General features: G+C 40.7%; 1 protein-coding gene across 5 annotated transcripts in view; it reads right to left on the reverse strand.

The window, feature by feature from the left end:
• The window catches only part of LOC101168811 (C-terminal-binding protein 2), a 65,886-nt gene that overhangs the window by 25,818 nt on the left and 21,431 nt on the right, over positions 1-18,637 (reverse strand). For 2 of the 5 annotated variants that reach the window (XM_011484383.3, XM_011484385.3), the window contains exon 2: positions 14,034-14,167. The exons of 1 other annotated variant lie outside the window; for it this stretch is intronic. In XM_011484383.3, coding sequence (XP_011482685.1) covers positions 14,034-14,091 — 58 coding nt within the window. In that variant the 5' untranslated portion in view covers positions 14,092-14,167. Of the gene's footprint in view, positions 1-2,990; positions 5,967-14,033; positions 14,168-18,637 lie in introns of those variants that run through there. 2 more of the 5 variants (XM_011484382.3, XM_004077333.4) reach the window with 2 other exon arrangements.

Below are 18,637 nucleotides of genomic sequence, written 5' to 3' on the forward strand. Positions count from 1 at the left end.
CAAAAGCATCATTCTCCAGCAGTAAAGAATTGCCTTGACATAATCCAATATTCTCTAGAAAAAAAATAATTTTCATATAGTAATACATTAAGGTGGAAATAAACATACATTATGTAAATACTGCCATCTAAACCTGCAGCTATACAGCTGAAGTTCCTGGCATTAGAGAAAGCGCACGAAGTGCAGGCTGACCTATTGTTTGCCCCTAAATGTACTTGTGAGATTTGCCAGCTTACTCTGTCTCCATGGTAACTGAATTTGACTGACAGCTGTCAACGCCCTTTCGCCATCTCGACCATGTGGCCAGCAATCATCATCTCTCAGCTGGCGAGGCTGCATCTCTCTCCCTCTTTTAATCCCCTCACTCAGTTCAACAACTGCCAGTGGCTTTCGGTCTGACCCTGTAAATACATAATCTGCCATCTCTAGAACGAACACGGCACGTCCCACCCCCACCATCACACCAAGCCAAAACGCTGCACAAGATTGCAGCTATTCTGTGTCACGCAGGGCTCTGAATTCACATCGGCTAAGCCCAAAGAGACGAGTCACCACATCCTCTGCAGGAGAGGACATTTTGATTAAATACTGTGTAAAAAATGTATGGCATCAGTACATGAGCAATGTTAGATAGGTCAAGCCGTGCAAAAAAAACTTTTTTGGGTAAAACTACATCTTCATAAAAACATTTAATCAATAAAATCTAGATAGATTAAACGATTTTATGAAACTGAGCCTCTTTCTGAGAAGGCCACATGGACTGTCAGGCATCAACAGCTTCTCTTATTAAATTAAACACCAAGAACTACATCTCTGTCTGAAAATACCCTTTATCCTAAAGGGTAAAAAGGAAGTGATGTTCCACAGAGAAAACAAAAGTAACAAATGCGATAGTAGATTTGGCTATCATCACGATATTTTACCATCTTGTACACTTCAAAAAGTACCAATTTAGAAAAAAAAAACAATGTTAGTCTCTGCTGATGTTAAGGTGACCTGTCCCAAAGCGTCATGTTGTGCTGGGGGGGTGGGGGTTAGTTGAAACTAGTTAGATGTCCCCCAAGGGCATTAGGCTGAGTTCATTCACTGAGGCGGGTGGGGGCAGCCATCTGTGTTTACATGTGGGCTAATTCAAAGCGGATTTTGTTCAGGTGGTGAACACAACACAGGGCTACACCTGATGAATTATTTGAGATGTGTACTATGTCAGGTAATATGATGATGGCACAAAAGAAAAACAAAGGCCTTCATATATTAATTTAAAAACTTGGAAACTAAAGAAAATAATTTTGACCTTCATTTTTCCTTTTATTACATACAAACATACTAATCATACAAACTTATGGTTAGTTTAGAAATTAAAAGTATAAAGAAAATTGGTAGAGCGGCAGATTTCTTTTTAATGTGCAGATGCTTTTAATGGAAGCAAATCTGTTTACGATTACCAAAAAAGTCCATGTTGCCTGGCAACGTACAATTTAGGAATATGCTTTCAGAGCAGCTTTGTGGACATGTCCATTAAGAGATGACATTACTAACGCAACAAATGTCAGCTCCATGCAAATACGGTCCATTCTGCTAACTGTATGTAGGCTCACAACAATGTATCAGGAAGACTTGGAAAAAATTCCTCCCTGTTTTAATACCTAAAAAATTGGGAATCTCAAAAGCCTATACTCTCTTTAGCTTGAAAGTCTCATACTTGAATAACTGCCTAAATCATTGGATCCAAGTTTACCAGAGATATTTCAATTCAGTTTAAACTTGCAGACTTTGTATAGTAGTTAAGGCAGGTCAGAGCAAAATGAGACTATCTATGGATTAGTGCAGCCATTGAAATAGAGGATCTAAAGGATTAAACCTCCCTCTCTCTTTTCATTACAACCTGCACAGAGAAAATGACACAATGACAAGTCAGCCATCAGGAAGGTAATTCAATTTTATCTGTCCAGTGATGATACTAGTCAGCCTCTGGTGAGCTGCTCTGGACGGGGATATCAATTGTTATTGCCCCAAATATTGGAGATCCCATTTTTTATAAATCTATCAAATGTTTTAAAAAGACCATAATTAGTAATGCAGCTCTTGATATTAAGCTTCTTACAAATTGTAAAAGTGCAAAGAAATATGAGATTCAGCACAGTGTAGTGACTGAATGCATTTGACCCTGACTTTAAATGTAAATAAACCGAAGTCTCAATAAATAAATAAAAAACTACAACCCAACTGCAAAAAGCAGTCAGATCTTGTTTTTTGCGCAGATCAGTGATGCACCTTCACAGTCACAGGACAAAAGGAAGTTGAGTTGAGTGGTTTGAAAGCTTTTGAGGCCACTCTGAGGTGTACCTATTATCATAATGAAAGAAGACGTCTGTGTTTAGCACAAAAGAGGCTTGGGGGGCTGTGGAGAAATGGTGGAGCCCAGAGGAGAAAGGACTTCATCAAGAGAGGCAGTTGTTCCAATGATACATGGCTGAAGAGCTACAAGTAGAGCTTCAAGTGCCATCATGTGGCTTAATAATCTTGCAAAAAAATATAAAATTACCAAAAGCATTAGGCTTAGCAGACAGTAGGCACACGAGGGGAAAGCACCCCTAAGCATGAGAAGTTTGTGACAAACACAATTTCACAAACTACTAAAATGCAGTTCTAACAGAAGCAAACCTCGTTTGAACACAGCTTGGACCACTGCACACTGAAAAAGACTTTTCTAGCTGGACAAATACTAATATGAAATGTTTATTAATGCATTCAAACTAATAGATTATGACATGGAACACCAGGTCAATTCACTTCAATTCCTATGAACAATAAAAATAATGCTAAGAGCTGTGCCCCAACCCCCAAATCCTCCTTACTGTGCACTCTAAATATCAGTGCATTCAGTATTAAATGAGTTGGTTTGATCTCAAAGAGTAAGCATCATATACTGATATAATTAAAAGGACTTGTTAAAAAATAAGAGTTAAATGAAATAGAAAAGGATTTACTTGTGTCAGGAGAGCCCATTGTGGACACGATGACTGGTGGACCTGTACGTCGAGTAAGCTTCTGGTTAACAACCAAGGTTCCTTGGCCTTGAACAGGTACTCCCGCAGGGACAAGAGCATTATCTGACGAAGACACTCCACCTTTACGTATAAGTTGAGGACTGGGGTGAGGGCTATGCATGGGTGACAGTGGTAGTATATTCCTGTCCCTCTTCATTAGCTCCATGGGCACTGTGTAATTGGTAGAATAGGCTTTTGGAACCTGTTGTGGTGGCTGCTGTAAAGCCGGCATAGATACTGGCATTTGATGTGGCATACCTGACATAGAATGCATGGATCCTGGTAATGCGGGCATTGACCCAGTTAGGTGTTGAGGCATAACCTGCATAGCCTGCAAAGGGACCCCTGGCATTACAACCCCTGAAGTGTACGCCGACATGGGCCTCGACTGAACTGGCATTATGGCTCCTGCATATGGTCCTGGTGAACGAGGTGGTTGGCCTGTGTAAGCCCCAGAGGTCTCCAAGAGGTTTTGAGAGGGGGCACTACTGGGCCTCCTTCCGATTACTTCTCCCATCCTTGGGGTGATACTTTGCATGGGACCTGGGGTCTGTGGGGGCATTAGTTGTGGATCCATAGTCAGAGCCTGGGAAGAATGTGACAAATGGTGGGGCTGCTGCTGGTGATAAACATCTGAGCGATAACTAAAACTATTGGAGCGGCCTCGCATGGGTGTCTGAGGTCGAGAGGCGGCTGGAGTAGCTTCGATGGGTCGCTTGTAGTTGTGTATACATCGAGACAACACACGAGCCTGGCCGAGGTTGGGTGCAACAGTGCGAACATCGTTGTCCTCCATAACAGCTAGCATACTAGTGGAGTCAAACCCCTGTTGAATGAGTGATGAAATAGTGCTCTCTGAGAGGCCCTCATTTCGCAACAAAGAAAGAAATTCCGGATCAACAGACTTTTTGGGGTCCACGGGTAAAGGTGATTGAAGAGCAGCAGGGGAAGGAGCAGGTAAAGGAGCAGGAAGTGGAGAAACCGGTGGAGCGGGAGCTGGAGTTGGGGCGGCCGGTACAGGGGCAGTTGAAGTTGTTAGCACCGCTGCAGTCTGTACTGGAGCAGGTGCAACAGGGGGAGGAGGAATTGGAGAAACCATTGCAAGGTTAGGATCAGATGCTGGGATGGTGGGTGGAGGTGGAAGAGCCTGTTGCTGCTGCACATGCTGCAGTTGGTCTTGTTGAAGCTGCTGCTGCTGCTGAAGTTGCTGTTGTTGAATTTGTTGAGACAACTGTTGCTGCTGAAGTTGCTGCTGTTGTTGAAGCTGTTGTTGCTGAAGCTGCTGTTGCTGAAATTGTTGCTGTTGAAGCTGCTGCTGTTGCAGTTGTTGCTGTTGCAGTTGTTGTTGTTGCAGTTGTTGCGGATGTGGTTGCGGTTGAAGTGGTTGCGGATATTGTTGCTGTTGTTGTAAATGTTGCTGTTGTTGTAAATGTTGCTGTTGCAGTTGCTGTTGCTGGTGAACAGTATAAGGCGAGGCTGTCTCTTGTCTCATAAACAAACCTTGATTGGCAGGATCTACTACTAAACAAGTAGCACCCTGCTGCGGATCCAATTGGCAGCCATCAACATCCGTATAGACTGACTGACCTGTCAAAGGTGGAGGCTCACTTGCATACCGAGGAGACACATGTTCCATCCCATATTGAGCCGGTGATGGGTCCCGGGATGTTAAGCGCTGTTGGCCATCTTGCATAACTTTAGTAACAGCTGTAGGACCAGGTTCCCTGTAAGCTCGATTCAACTCATGAGCAGTTGGTGGAGGGGGAGGAGGTAGAGGTGATGGAGGGGCTTGAGGTGCTGCTCTTCCCTGTTGACCTTGATCCCACACAGTCCGCGCCCCAGGTGCCATTCCAAAGTGTGAGCCTGACCTGCTCAGAGGATGAGGTGGTTGAGGATGGTTATCTGACCGGTAGAAGCCTTCAGGTGGCCGAGGAGTCATGGCTGGGTCATGAGAGTAATAATCCTGATGTGGAATAGATCCCCGATGAGCCATGGGTGTTCGTTCGTAGTGGTTTAGATCAGGAACGGAGCTCTTTCGTAGCCCTCTTGGATCGTGTCGCTCTGTGTAAATTTGTCCGTAGGGTGCGTCCTGGTAGGAATACGGCGCACGTTTCAAATCCAGGTCAGGGGGACGCACCCCTGGTGGAGCTTCGTACCACCCTCCTCCCTCTCCGTATGACAGAGAGTTCCGCCGCCCTACTGATCTTGCTTGCTGCTCATACACTCCGTCGCAATGTCTTTCCCACTGACCATCATTCCCTCCTAATGTGTCCCAACTGTGGGATCTTCCAAGACTCAACTGTTTGTTAGGGACAAGCATTGGCACAAAAAGAAAAAATTGTGGAAAATCCTAACTCAAAAAAGACTCTGGGGGAAAAAAAGGATCGTAAAATTTTCTGATAAAGTTAAGTCTCCTTGTGTAGTACCAAAATACTGAGCCACGAAAAAGAACAAGCAGGACAAGAGCAGAAAACGTACACCGTTTCACCTGTTACCAGGTTGTAATATTGTAAGTCCGAGCTATCAGGTGTCTCCCTCTTAAGCTGGAAGCTCTTGAATAATTAATCACTGGTCATGCTGGCTTGTTGTTCTAGTGGAAAGCTGAAACCACACACAGAACGATCCACATCATACAAAACCACACAATAGCAGAGGTTGGTTCCCTATTCCAGTAAAAAAAACAGGATGCAGGTTTGAGATGGCCACCAAGCAGTTGTTTGGAGAAGAAGAAAAAAAAACAAGTCGGAATGGGCAGGGGCTTCTACTAATCCAGCATGGTTTATCTCTCCGTTGGACATTTTACTCACTCTGTCGATTGCTATGAGGGATTACATCTAAATAAAGCCTGTTTAATTCCACTTCCCTCTGTGACGTCACATGAACCAGATAGCACCGAATCTGGTGATTGTGCTGATACCGGTGGTTTTGATGTCCTTCCAAAAAACTTTCAACCACCTCCTTCTGAGACACCTACCTGGATGCTGTTGCTGATGTGATGCCGTCAACAGGTTTTACATCTGCCAGATAGGTAGCGCGGGGAGGGGCTGCCAATGAAGCTGCGCTGCTTCATTAAAAACAAATGAAATACGGTCCTCTCAACTAAGTCCCATGTGCTCTCAGTAAACATCAAATCCACTCTGATTGGACACTAATCCCCCAGGCCCCATGCTTGAAGCAGAGCAACCACGCAACTGCTGCCCAACTCACTCTGAAATGTCCTTGATGACTCTGTGGTGCTTACCCTCACTGCCTCACTCTCCTCCATTTAGAACCACTCAGACTCACTTTTTGCATAACTACAGCACAATATAAAAATTACAAAGTGGGAGGTATAGAGAACTTTTTAAATGTACACTGTACTTAATTCACCACTCAGTTATCAGTTGTCAAGGGAAAATTGTAAACACATCAAGGGCAAGAGTTACAATAAAAGTGTAATGCTAATATTATTGTCTAAGGTATAGTTTATACTGTTCATTCATATCAGTAACTCCACCACTCGTGTTTAAGATTTTTAGGAGACTGTAGCTTATATCAACTGTCATCGGTCAAAAGAATGGGTCGCTGTTTTAATAAATGCACAATATTGTTCTATATGTTATGTCTCTTAATGTGTGCATAACTGCAGGAAAGGCTTTTCCCCGCTGCTTTTTTTTTTTTTTTTTAAATCTCTTCTGATCTTCCACGCTCAGAGACCATAATCTGGTTTTGACCCTTTTGTCTCAAAAAGTAAAACATGAAAGGACTCATGTAAGAATGTGTGTGCAACTACATATGCTTACGGGATGAGAGGGTTCTTTTTATAATAGCAGCTAAACCAGCAACCTTAGGACAGAGTCTTCTCCTTTTTAAATTTATCTTGAGATTTTTCAGATTACATATTATATAATGCTGACTAAAAGCTTCAGATATTTCTTCGGTAGAATTTTCACAAAAGAAAGCTTTTATATTTGAGGGTAATTAGGAAAGCCCATAAATAGTGAATAATCTTTTTTTGTATAAGAAACCATTTCATAAATAAATAATAAAGCTTGTCACCTTCCTTTCATCTGTGTTCTTTCATGTTACAATAATGATGTTAATGAGCCCAACAAAACGCATGGATGGCTCTACCCTTGATTTGTCCAGACAGAACCAAAGAAGCTGTTTGGATTTTTATTATTGCGAGGCCATGGTGATCCAGTTGAGACTAGGTCTGCGTTTATTTACATTTGAATATAAATAGGTGTGTTGCCCAATGACACCAGGACTGTCAGGCTTGAAACCCCAACCAGCAAACCGATAAACAGACTGCCTTCCCATTGAAACAAAGCCACTAACACATCCTGCATCAACCATCCCAATGTGTTTATGAGAATGAGCGGAGCAGGGAGCACCCAGCGTATTTTCTATGTCACAAGTAAACTTTTTCATACAGAAAGAGATATTCAGAAGTTCGATTTAAAGCTTAATTTTCTTGATATCCAGTATGTTCATCATCAGAAAAAAAAACACAACAAAAACATCAGTGTGTCTTTAACTGTACCATTATTCGGGCATTAAAACCTTACTAGTTTGCCAGAGTGACATTCATTACAGCTCTTTAAATCATTTGAACAGGCTTATTGACATAACAGATGCAATATAAAATAGAAGGTAAATGAAAAAAAATACATACTTAATCTGAAGTGCTGCTAAGTTCAATGTCTGTGCTCATGACTGTCACGATCAAAAGCTTTTTAAAACTTCATGTAACGAACTAAACAAATCGGAACATAAAGTTTGAAACACCTTGAACTGACAGGATCTTTGAGTTACGAGAATTAAAAATCCTGCAACAAGCATCTGACGTTTAACACTTAAAGTAGTGTGTTTTAGGACAGAGCCACCTTTATCAATGATGTTGCAGAAAAAGGAAGCTTTTTGGAATCTCTATGTTGGGACACTGACTCCACTGATTTTTATAAAACTAACCTTTTAAAGGAGCTGGGAAAAAGGACAAGCCTTTCTCTTAGCGTAGTGGTGTGTTCAAGTGTCCTTGGGGATCCCTCATTGCTCCTGGTGGTCCAGCTAGTCCTTTGCATGGAAGCTCTGCTGCCATAAGTGTGTACAGTATGTTTGCATGGTTTTCTTTTATTTAGAAACAATATGGGGAGCTGGTGTTTTTAGGTGCATGACTGTGAGTTAGACAATACACCTACAAGTTCACATGATCAGTCATCAATAAATGTAAGAAATAAATTCTAAAAGTGCATGTTCTCCTATTGGTGGGTTCTCTCCAGGAACTATCGCTTCCTCCTACAGTCCAAAAACATCGTTCATTGGTTAAATTGAGGACTCTTAAGTTGTCCTTTAGGTGTGAATGTGAGAATGTGTGTGGTTGTCTGTCTCTGTGTGACCCTTCAAGGCACTGGCAAGCTGTACCTGGGATAGGCAACCCCATGACCCAGACAGGGATTAAGTGGGTTTAGAAGATGGATGCATGGATGGAATTCTAAAGCCACTGTGGTCGGATCCTTCAAGATGCGAAAACAGCATCAGGTGTGAATGGCAGCAAAAGATTCTACTGCTTCGGAAAGAGCAGCTGTGTTCAGTCCAATATGGCAGATGACAGTAAGACTTTTCAAAAGGTCAAAGGACTGTTAGTGAGCCGTCACAAGATTACACTGTCACAGAAATTTAAAGTGAAGCCTCTGACATATTAATCAGAGCAGCAATGCCGTTCAAACTTTCAATTCAGTTGCATTTTAATTTGCGCAGGTAGAGTTTACTGTCTCTCATCTGTTGAAGGCAAACAGTTTAAATTCTGCCACTCAGATATCGGTCTTTGTTCTGTCAATCATAGCATATTTCTTTTATACTTGCATCATTCCTCACTGAAATGATGGCTGCAGATAGCACAGTCGGATTAATGGTCAGACTGAAACTTTACAAAAGCAGCTTAAGGTTAGGAGAAAGCCTCGCTGGCTGACTTTTACATCCACACATGGATTTTTACATCCATATCAAAGTCAAACACGCAGTCTCCTCCCCCACACACCCCTTGGATTCCTTTCATTATCTCATCTTGCCAGAATCTCCGGAGACCTTAAGTACATCACAAATACATCTCCATAAAGTCTGCCTCAGACATTGAGAAAGGGCCAGGTGTGTTCTCGGGGTTTGCTGATCTGATCCTGGCAACAAAGTCAATACGGCGATATTGCGCGTCTTAAAAGGAAAGTATGACATTTAAATGTCGATGTTCCTTCGTTTGCCATAGTTTCCAGAATGTGCACACAGTACCAGCTTCACTGTTACAGAGGGATTTAGGAATTAAGCTGGGGATTTTAGAGCAAATATAATACCATCCCCGCAGCAGCGTAAAGACTGTAAACTGAGTTGCACTTGATGACTGCAGTAAATAAAAAAAAAATGTCTAAGTCTCATGGAAAGCACATGAACCGGTACTTAAACTTCCGGTAAAGACACAGTTTAGGAATTTCCTGACTAAACGTGGTTAAAACAAACAATAAATTTGAGTTTTATCTGACACACAACACTCAATAGACACCCAACAGTCAGTCATCATCCTTGTCTCATGCAACACAAAAGGTTATCCAACAGAAGAGGAAACTACCCATTTTTGTAAGGGTTCACATTCAACAGACTGAATTTTAAAATCTGAAATCACCATTTCCACTGCACTACAGCCTTTTTATTCAGGTCTACACATTAAGAGGCTGCAGCAGTAGCAGTGTTGATTTTGTTTCTACCGTCTGTATCTACATGGAATCCCTTGCCAGATCTTTGGCCTTGGTCTGGCGTGCATAAATGAATTAAAAATAAACAAAAGCGTGTTATTCAAAGATAAAATTGCCCCTAAACATAAATAAAAGCAACTGCCTCCCGCGGTGTAGCACATCACGTCCCAAAGACAGCATTTGAATGTTAAACACAATGACTTATGCATGAGGATGTAGCAGGATGCAGTGAAAGGGAGCTGAAAAGAAAAATCTTGTGGAATGAAATGAAAATAAAAACATATATATGAACATACCTGCTGTGTGTGTGTGTGGCTCCAAAAGGGATTATTTGTCTCTCCACACAGACCAAATGGACTGTGAATGCAAATCAATGAGCCTGAGTGGATTTAAATGGCAATTGTGCACATCGGAATAGCGAAAGATCTTGATGTGACAAACGTATGATGCTAAATAGCAAAATTTGACTGAAGTGAACAGATAAAAGCAGCAGCCTGCAGATTTTCTTTCACATCAGTTATTCGTTTTACAGCAGCATACAGAATCTCACCCCATTCAAAGACACGCCATTAAAACAATCTGAGAGCTTTGTCTCAAAATGAATTCTCCAGGAGCCAGTTTATAACTTGAAAAAGACCGCTCAAAAATTGTTCAGGCAAATGCATCTAAGTATAAGAAAACATTTATATATATATATATATATATATGTATCAAGCTCTAAAATGATAATAATAGCACATTTATATTTGCCAGGTTAGTTCTTCCAAAAATAACACTTTTTAATGTCTTTTTTAAAGTCTCTGCTCCCCAAGGCCTATAAAGGCCTATAAAGGGCTTGTGGGTTTTGATGAGGAGCATGGAACATGCCTGTAGGCCTGCTAAGAAATGCAAGGGAGGGAGGAGGGGTGGGTCGGACCCAAGCCCCACTCAGACTTCAGAAGTGGTTTCCAGAGATTACAACCTGGAGAGTTGGAAAATAAATAAATAAATAAATAAATAAATAAATAAACTCTTGCAAAGGAGATCCTATCTCCCTTAGCCTTCTAGAAGTCAGTTCTCATAAATGCGAAAGTATAAAGTTTATTTATCTGTGTCACAAGAACGAACAACGAGAAATCACACACACACACCTCATCAGGGTAACTTCTACTACCCCACCTTGTGGTGTCACCGTCCAAGCACAGATTCCCAACCTGCAAACGCCTCTGCGACCTCGTTCACAATTGCAGCGACCCTCACATCCCAATCTCTGCTGGGATCAGTCAGCGAGCTCTAGCTAAACGGCAAAGGCAGCATCTTCGCCACCGCCGTCTGATCCAAAGCATGCTGGGCACACAGATGGAGCGGACAGAAGGAGACGCAGACGAGCGGAGAGTAAGGAAAAGAGTAGGGAGGGGTTGAGGAAGTACGGGGAACTGATGCTCACAACAGATGTTTGTTGCAGTTCCCTTATTGCAGTCGCACTCCTCTTGGCATTCGATCAAACCCACGACAGAAGGAGCATTCACACAGCGTACCGTGCATTAAGGAAGGTAACATCACAACCAAAAAATGATGGACTCATTAGCTAAGTAACTGCAGTCTTTTGGGTAATTAATAAACAAATGAAGTTTTTTACTGATAAAATATTCTTAATGAGATTGAACTGATCTCCATGCAACCTCATAAAACAGCTAAAATCTATATTTTTTTAACCTTTTTATGTATTACTCTAATATTTCACCAGATAGAATGACTGTTTCTGACTGCAGAAAGTAAATGTAACATGTAAAAATATTTTAAAAAAGGGTGAAAGGGACTAAACTGTGGTGCAGATAAATGATGCATTTGCACAAGTTGTTTTCAGTTAACTAAATTACTCCCAAAATCACAAGGCATCCAACTCTAGGAGGATCAAAAATGTAAAAGAATTTCCACTTCAAATGCATTATCTTCTTTTTTTCTATGGTTGTAAACTGCATTTTTTTCTAAGACTATTAGCTTTAAAGCTGATGTTTCACGCACCGTTTCAGGAAAGACTCTCTGCACTGCGACCACTTTCGATGGGAACAAACAACATTCTTTCTCAGTTGTTTCAGATGCTATTTAGGCCACAGGCGGGCCCACTTGGCCACTCATCACGATGGGTAAAGATCTAATCAATGAGCTCTGCTCTGCAACAAGTATTGGACTGACACAGTTCTCCTCAGAAAATAAATGGAAATTAGAGACGGCGGTCTTGAAGTCTAGCCAAGCGCAACCCATGACGGCAACACAATCACTCCAAGAGGTTCTTGTCCCCCCAAATACACATAGCGTAAGCTGTTTTCTTTCTTTTTAAGCCTCAGTTGCAATGCTGGCGATTTTACAGATAATAGTGGGTGGCTGTGACATTATAGTGCAGAACGCCACAAGCCTCTGGGTCTGAAATACCCTTTTTACATGGTCGAATAGATTTTAATGCCATGGCATGATTCAGTGCCCTCTGATCTTTGAAGTTCCCCACTGTGATTCACACTCTCCTACGCATTTTTGCAAGCAGCTGTGGAGAACAACTGCATTGGGGAAAAATAAAAAAAGAGTAATTAGACAACATACTTGGACACCGCATTTCCAGCTGCTTTGAAGGAAATATTAAACTTTTTATGCATGTAATTAAATGAACAAACAGATAAATAACGGTTGGGTTTCCATAGGAGGGACTGTGGGTTGGGAGTTCTGAAACAGCCCATCTGGCTCTCATTCTAAGGATGGAAACAGCAGCATCACCCCCTTCATTTAGGAATCTGTAAAACACTTTGTGTGTGAATGTGTGTGTATTTTTTTTTCCATAAATGTCAGAATGATTTTTCTCCAAAATGAACAAAGTGCAGTGATGCTATTTGATACTGTGTGGCAAGAAAATTCCACTCAAGTCTAAATCATTAACTCCACTGCACAAATCTAATGAATAAAACACTTTCTGCAGGAAAGGGAAAGAAAATCCTACATGAAATCAGTTTTTTTCATGGACAAACTGTCAAGATGTGAAGAAAATTCTCTTAAAGGTTATATTAGACAGATTTTTAGGAAACTCTTCACTTTGGATCAACGGTTATTCATATATTTACCATTAAATCCATTTTTATTTACAGAAAATTATTTATTTTATGTTTGTACATGAATATGGGTCTCATTTTGACCAAGTATGTAACTCCAACATATACATCGTACACAAAACCTTTTTCCATGCAGGTGGAAAATGTGTACCGGTAGTTCAGACCTGCATGGAGGAGAGACTGAGATCTTTATAGAGATGAAGGTCCACGACTGCTAAAAATAATAAAGACAACTTTGCTTTGAAAGCATTTGGTAAACAAAACATTGCAAAAACATAAACTACAGTCTGATTTGCCTTTGGTAAATATGTGGAGGTAGCATTTAAAGGTGCATAAAGATGTTTACATTGCTCATTTAGGACCCAGAGGTCACTGTGTAGGCAAGCATTAGTGACAGTTGCAGGAAGTGTGGGCACACACATACAGACTAAAACCCTAGCCATTCAGTGGAGCTCAAAGAAGGAAAAACAAAGGTAAAGGCTTAATTTGTGTAACTCTCCATTTAAAACAGACGCACATTTGTAAATGTGCTAAAGCAAAAGGGAAAAGAAATCTACTCTACAATCCACTCTGGTCGATCAAAGTGCTCCTGGGACTCAAAGGTCCTTCTTCATTTATGTGGCAATCTGCTAACTCTGAGCTTAAGTCTCATTTTGTCATCAAGCAGACCTGCTCTGCCCCTTCTCTGTAGGGCGTTCTTCAAAGATGAAGTCTGAAATCTCAACAAAAGCACTTGTGCAGGAAATCCCACAAGCATTTCACTCCTTTTTTTTTACCCAGCAGGATGAAAATATTTAAATCTTTGAAGAAACTGTGATGATGGAGGCAAGCACTCACTTTTTTCAGTCTATGCTACACGTGTGTGGTCAAAGACCTCCCCGAAAGAAACAAATACCTACCCGTAGAACATTAAAGTATCTAATATTGACTGGACAAAATTCAAATTTCTTTAAATGTTGATATTATATTTACCAAAAAAAAAAAAGGACGATTGGTTATAATTTGTAAACCAATTACCGGTAATTGGAAAAGTACAAGAGATATGACCCTAGATTACTTGTTCTTTTAGAAATGTAACCATTAGGAAAAAAATTAAAGGGGATCTGTATTAATCAAAGGTTTCCACGCTCCTAAAGTTTTACAAATTGGAAAACACCAAAAACGGAGAACTTTCTGTCACTCACCCTCACAGATCCTGTCTAGTCGCTGTCGTTTCACTTTGTGTTTATCGACCAGCGCCATCCTGTCGCCGTTTCAAAACCTCTGCTGTATGCCTTTAAGTCTTGAAGTCCACCAAACTTAACTTGCTGCTTTACACCTGAAAAGCAGACATAAACTTTCACTAGGGCACAGTTTTGAGGCAGAAATATTTTCAGCTCAACGACTGGATTATTAATTTACGTGCATTTTAGAACATGACACAATTTTCCGTATCTCTACTGGAGTCGCTGATTTCCATTCACTGTTCCCCCTCCACAATGAAATGTTTAACATAGTTCCAAATTATGCAAGGCCATGCATCACTTTTATAAAATATGTATGATGTGCAAATTGCAGCTGTGATGTAAAAGCCACAAAAGTGCAGACTCAGCAGTTAGAATTATGTTCATTGGAGCAGAATCTTTTGTTTTGAGTTTTGTTTTAAGCATTTCATCTAGGATTTAGGGGGTGGACACATAAGAAAAATTATAATTGATTTATGATTGATTTAATCTTGGAACTGCAAAAAAATAACAAATAAAAAGGAAGATGTGTCTTGCAGAAAATCTCCACTAGAGGGAGCACTACTCTATCAGAGAGCAGTTTTGTTTGGAAAGAGAATGATGAATGGCACTTCTGCAACCAGAGTGCCTCAAATCAAACAGAACATGAAACTGGGAGACAAATAAGAATTTTATGAAGAAGATAGATTGTTTTACAAACAACTAGCTGGCCCCTGCTGAATTGTACAGGACACTACAAGCTTTGTGTGCGTGTAGTGTGTCTATGTCTGTGTGTGAGGACAACGCAAGAATGCGCACACACCCACACACAAAGACGATAAATTGCGAGCCCAAATGTGGGCTTACACATGCATGAAGGGCAGCGAGTCACACAGAGGAATGTGGGTCAGTTAGTCAGCAGACAGGAGGAGGTGGTATCAGCAGAATAAAAAAGACATGAAAAGGGGCGGGCCAGTGGGAGGGAGAGGAAAGCACTAGAACATCACCTAACAGGATGAGTACAGTGTGACACCGTCCTCCTACAGTTTTTTTAACTGAAGGTTTGTCAGCACTTTTGCATTTATAACCTCCGCTCCATGCTTAAAACTGAAGGGCGGCCCTTTAGCTGTACCTCTTATTTCACAATCTATAAACCGTATTACTGTGTTTTTGAATCATGAACTGTAAATTTAATCAGACACCCTGATTTGGAGGAAGATAAAATGATGTAAACGGATGAATAATTTAAGCTGGTCTGATGACAGAATGTGAAATATTTGCGCCGCTCCACACAACAGCAAAGCTGTTTCACAATTTGAGATATCATTTTTGCCTAATATGTTAAGCATACAGAGTTTCAAGTTTCAACTGATGAAGCCTTGAATGTTCTGTGTTCATTTTAACATTGGGACAGTTTGCACACTTGGACGGAGCTTGATTACTGTTTATTTTGGAATATAAGTCACATTTTTGGTCAGGGGTGCGACATAATCAGGAGCGACTTACGTGTGATTTTGAAAAATTAAATATTGGCTAATTTATGCTTTTTTTTTTTTTTTTTTTAACCAAATACCGGTTGCTCTTTAGCGGTTGTTTCCCACTAACAACCACTAAAGAACACTGTAGGTGTGTGTTATTGTTCTTATTTATTCCTTTCTCCGACTTTTCCAGAACAGCAAGTCATCAGACTGGATTTCAGAGACATGGACGTACCGCAGAAGGTGCCATCAATTAGACGTAGATTCTGCAGTATAGAATGTAACGATCATCATAAGAAAAAAAAGACTAAATGACCTCATGAACCCTGAGACGGGCTTAGCAATGCTTTTGTAGAACTCTTAAAAATCAATATACCTGATCTCTCAACGTCATCCGAGTCTTCCTTGCGTTGTAAATGAGTTATACCGTTCATGAGGCTAAAAACTTAACGTTGGCTTCTCCTGTAAGCGACGGGAGCGTCTAGTTTAATAACACATTTATGGACAAGCATCGAATTTGACACACATCATATTATGTATTTTTTTGCTGTTACAGTACAGTAAGCCCAAAAATATGGTTACCCAAAAATGAAAGAGCTTTTGTTTTTTGAGAGTTGGACATATGGGTAAATTCTTGTGTCACATGTTTTCTAGCAAAACCAGGCTACAGTTTTGATATTTCCACCTGAAGTGGCTTGATTGTAGTGAACTAAAGCTAAGACGACTTTAAAGAAAACGCTAAATCCATGTCTCTTTCTTAAACTCAAACGCAGGTCAGTGTTTGGCACCAGTCAAGCTCAGCCTTGGCTTCCCTCCTCCACAAAGGGACGTCTTCATGCCAAAGTGCTGGAGACCCACATGTGGGAGTCAGAGGAGAAGTAATTGAGCAAAAGGAAAAGCAGAAAACAGCCCCTCAACAAGCAGAGGGTCACACCACCTTGCCTTTGAATAGACTGGAGGAGACAAGCTCCCGCATCTTTGGCTCTGTGCAGTAAAAGCACAAAACTCTGAAGTCACAAGCGGATCTAGTCGTTGATCCTTCAATGTCCTTATATAAACTTTACTTTCTTCTCAGATAAAACAAAAACTACCACTAATCTAAACTACAAATTGCATTTTTACACAATAATTAACCAAAAAAGTGGAACATTTCACATTAGTTTGACTCAAACGCTTAGGATCTTTCTGTTTGAACTCTCCTATAGAAGGCGGATACAACGAGCGTCGGGAACAAAGCCGGAACCGACAAAGAGTTCAAGGCTTTGGTCTGGCATCCAAGCTCCTCACTCTCATCTGATCTCGTCAGCAGACACGCAGCCGACTCCATGCAAAACCCACCTGACAGGCATCAGAACCCAAAGGAAACGCTGCACATTTACTGCAAGTAGTCCGAGAAGACCTCACTGCCTTTCGCCTAAAGCTAATGTTTGGAAGCATTTTGGCTTTTTCAGTGTCAACAATCAAGAGGGCTTTGGGAAAAAGTCATGCCGTGTGTAAGTTCTGTCGTACCAAAATTAAGTATTTAGGGAACATGTCTATGAAGACTCTCATTCATCCAGGTTGGTTCCATTGTAGTTGGTTTAGGGGATGTCATCTGGACTTGGTTTGTATTATTTATTTTATTTAGGGAACACAACAAACATGCAAAATCCTTTCACACAATTCCGCAGTGTATTAAAATACTATGTTCAGTAGCTTAGCACCATTTATTTTGTTTGACTTGGGCTAAAGAGCATTCTGTTAAAGCTGATCTATAGATAGAAAGTAACATTATTATGTTATTTAAGGTTGTTGATGAATGAAAAAAAAAAGAAAAATTCATTGAAAACTTGTCTATTGTTGACGCTGTGAAAGATCTTTGCTTAACAAATGAAACATTTTTAATATCACCATGTTTATGCGCTTGTTGAACAAGTATAGTTAATTTGTCTTTATTTAAATGTACTTTTGAGAAAGTAAGTAATATTGCTCTAGTGTCTTGTGGTAAAAAGAAACATTTACAAAAAAAATACATAGACTCAGAATCCATTGTTAATTGTTTCATAATCAAAACATTCCCTCCTGAATTGTAATCAAATCAAACTGTGAGGTGCCTAAATATTCTCACCCCTAATTGTTACTGTCACTGAGAACTGAAGTTACCATATTTTAGCTCAAAATACGCACCCAAACCCCAACCATACATGCTGGGAAACATGGCCTGTGTGGATCGTCGTGGACCTGATTTTTTTCCCATAAGCTAAATCCAAACATCTGACTCTTAAGAGCTACCGGTACTGCATTTCCAAAGAAAACCCATCTCCACTGAAGGAGTTGAAAAGTCAACAACTATGAGCTGGGCTTTCTTTTTGTCAGAGGAGTGCTAAAGAGGAAGTACAGCTATCCTGAAGCTCTTACGGCAGTCTGTTCTCAATTGTTCCTGGACTAAGTGCTGTTATGCAACTTAACTATTAGAGGAGCAGGGACAAACCAAATACCAGCTGGAAGAAAAGGAGGAGAACAGTGATACATGAGCGAACATTTGGCTCACCTGCAGGTCAGAGTCAAGACGACAAGGTATTGAATGTTTCCACCTCATTTTCAAAACAAAAACTAAATCACCTGATAATTGATTTGCGTACTTTCCGCACTATGAGGTGCACTTAAAAGCTTTCTAGTAAAACTGATGTCAAAGCAATTTTGAGAGGTATACGGCACTCTGTCAAGAATCTTTTACGAAATCCAAACAAGTTTGGGTAATATTGTGACTGCGCTAACATGTAGGAGAGTCGGATTTTGTGTTTATTTTTATTTTCATTTGTTAATAACAAGGTTGGGAGTTAGCGTAGCCTAATCAACAGTGGTTTTAACTGTATCAGTCTGTTGGGAGTTAATGGTATCGAAAATACGCAAACGCTGCTAACGCCTCTAGCGTGGCTAACGTGTAGCAAGTTACAAACAAATTCTGAAGTTAAGTTTAAAAAGTCTGACTGACTTGGCTCTGACTTTTTTGTCTGGCTTAATGCGCCCATAGTTTGGTGCGTCTTATGTAAGGGTTATTGGCAGACGAAGTGTGCATTATCAGAGATGAACGCACGCCGTGGACGCCAGAACCATCCGACGCGAAGC

This window comes from Oryzias latipes, chromosome 15, assembly GCF_002234675.1.
Source record: "Oryzias latipes chromosome 15, ASM223467v1".
NCBI classification, from domain to species: domain Eukaryota; kingdom Metazoa; phylum Chordata; class Actinopteri; order Beloniformes; family Adrianichthyidae; genus Oryzias; species Oryzias latipes.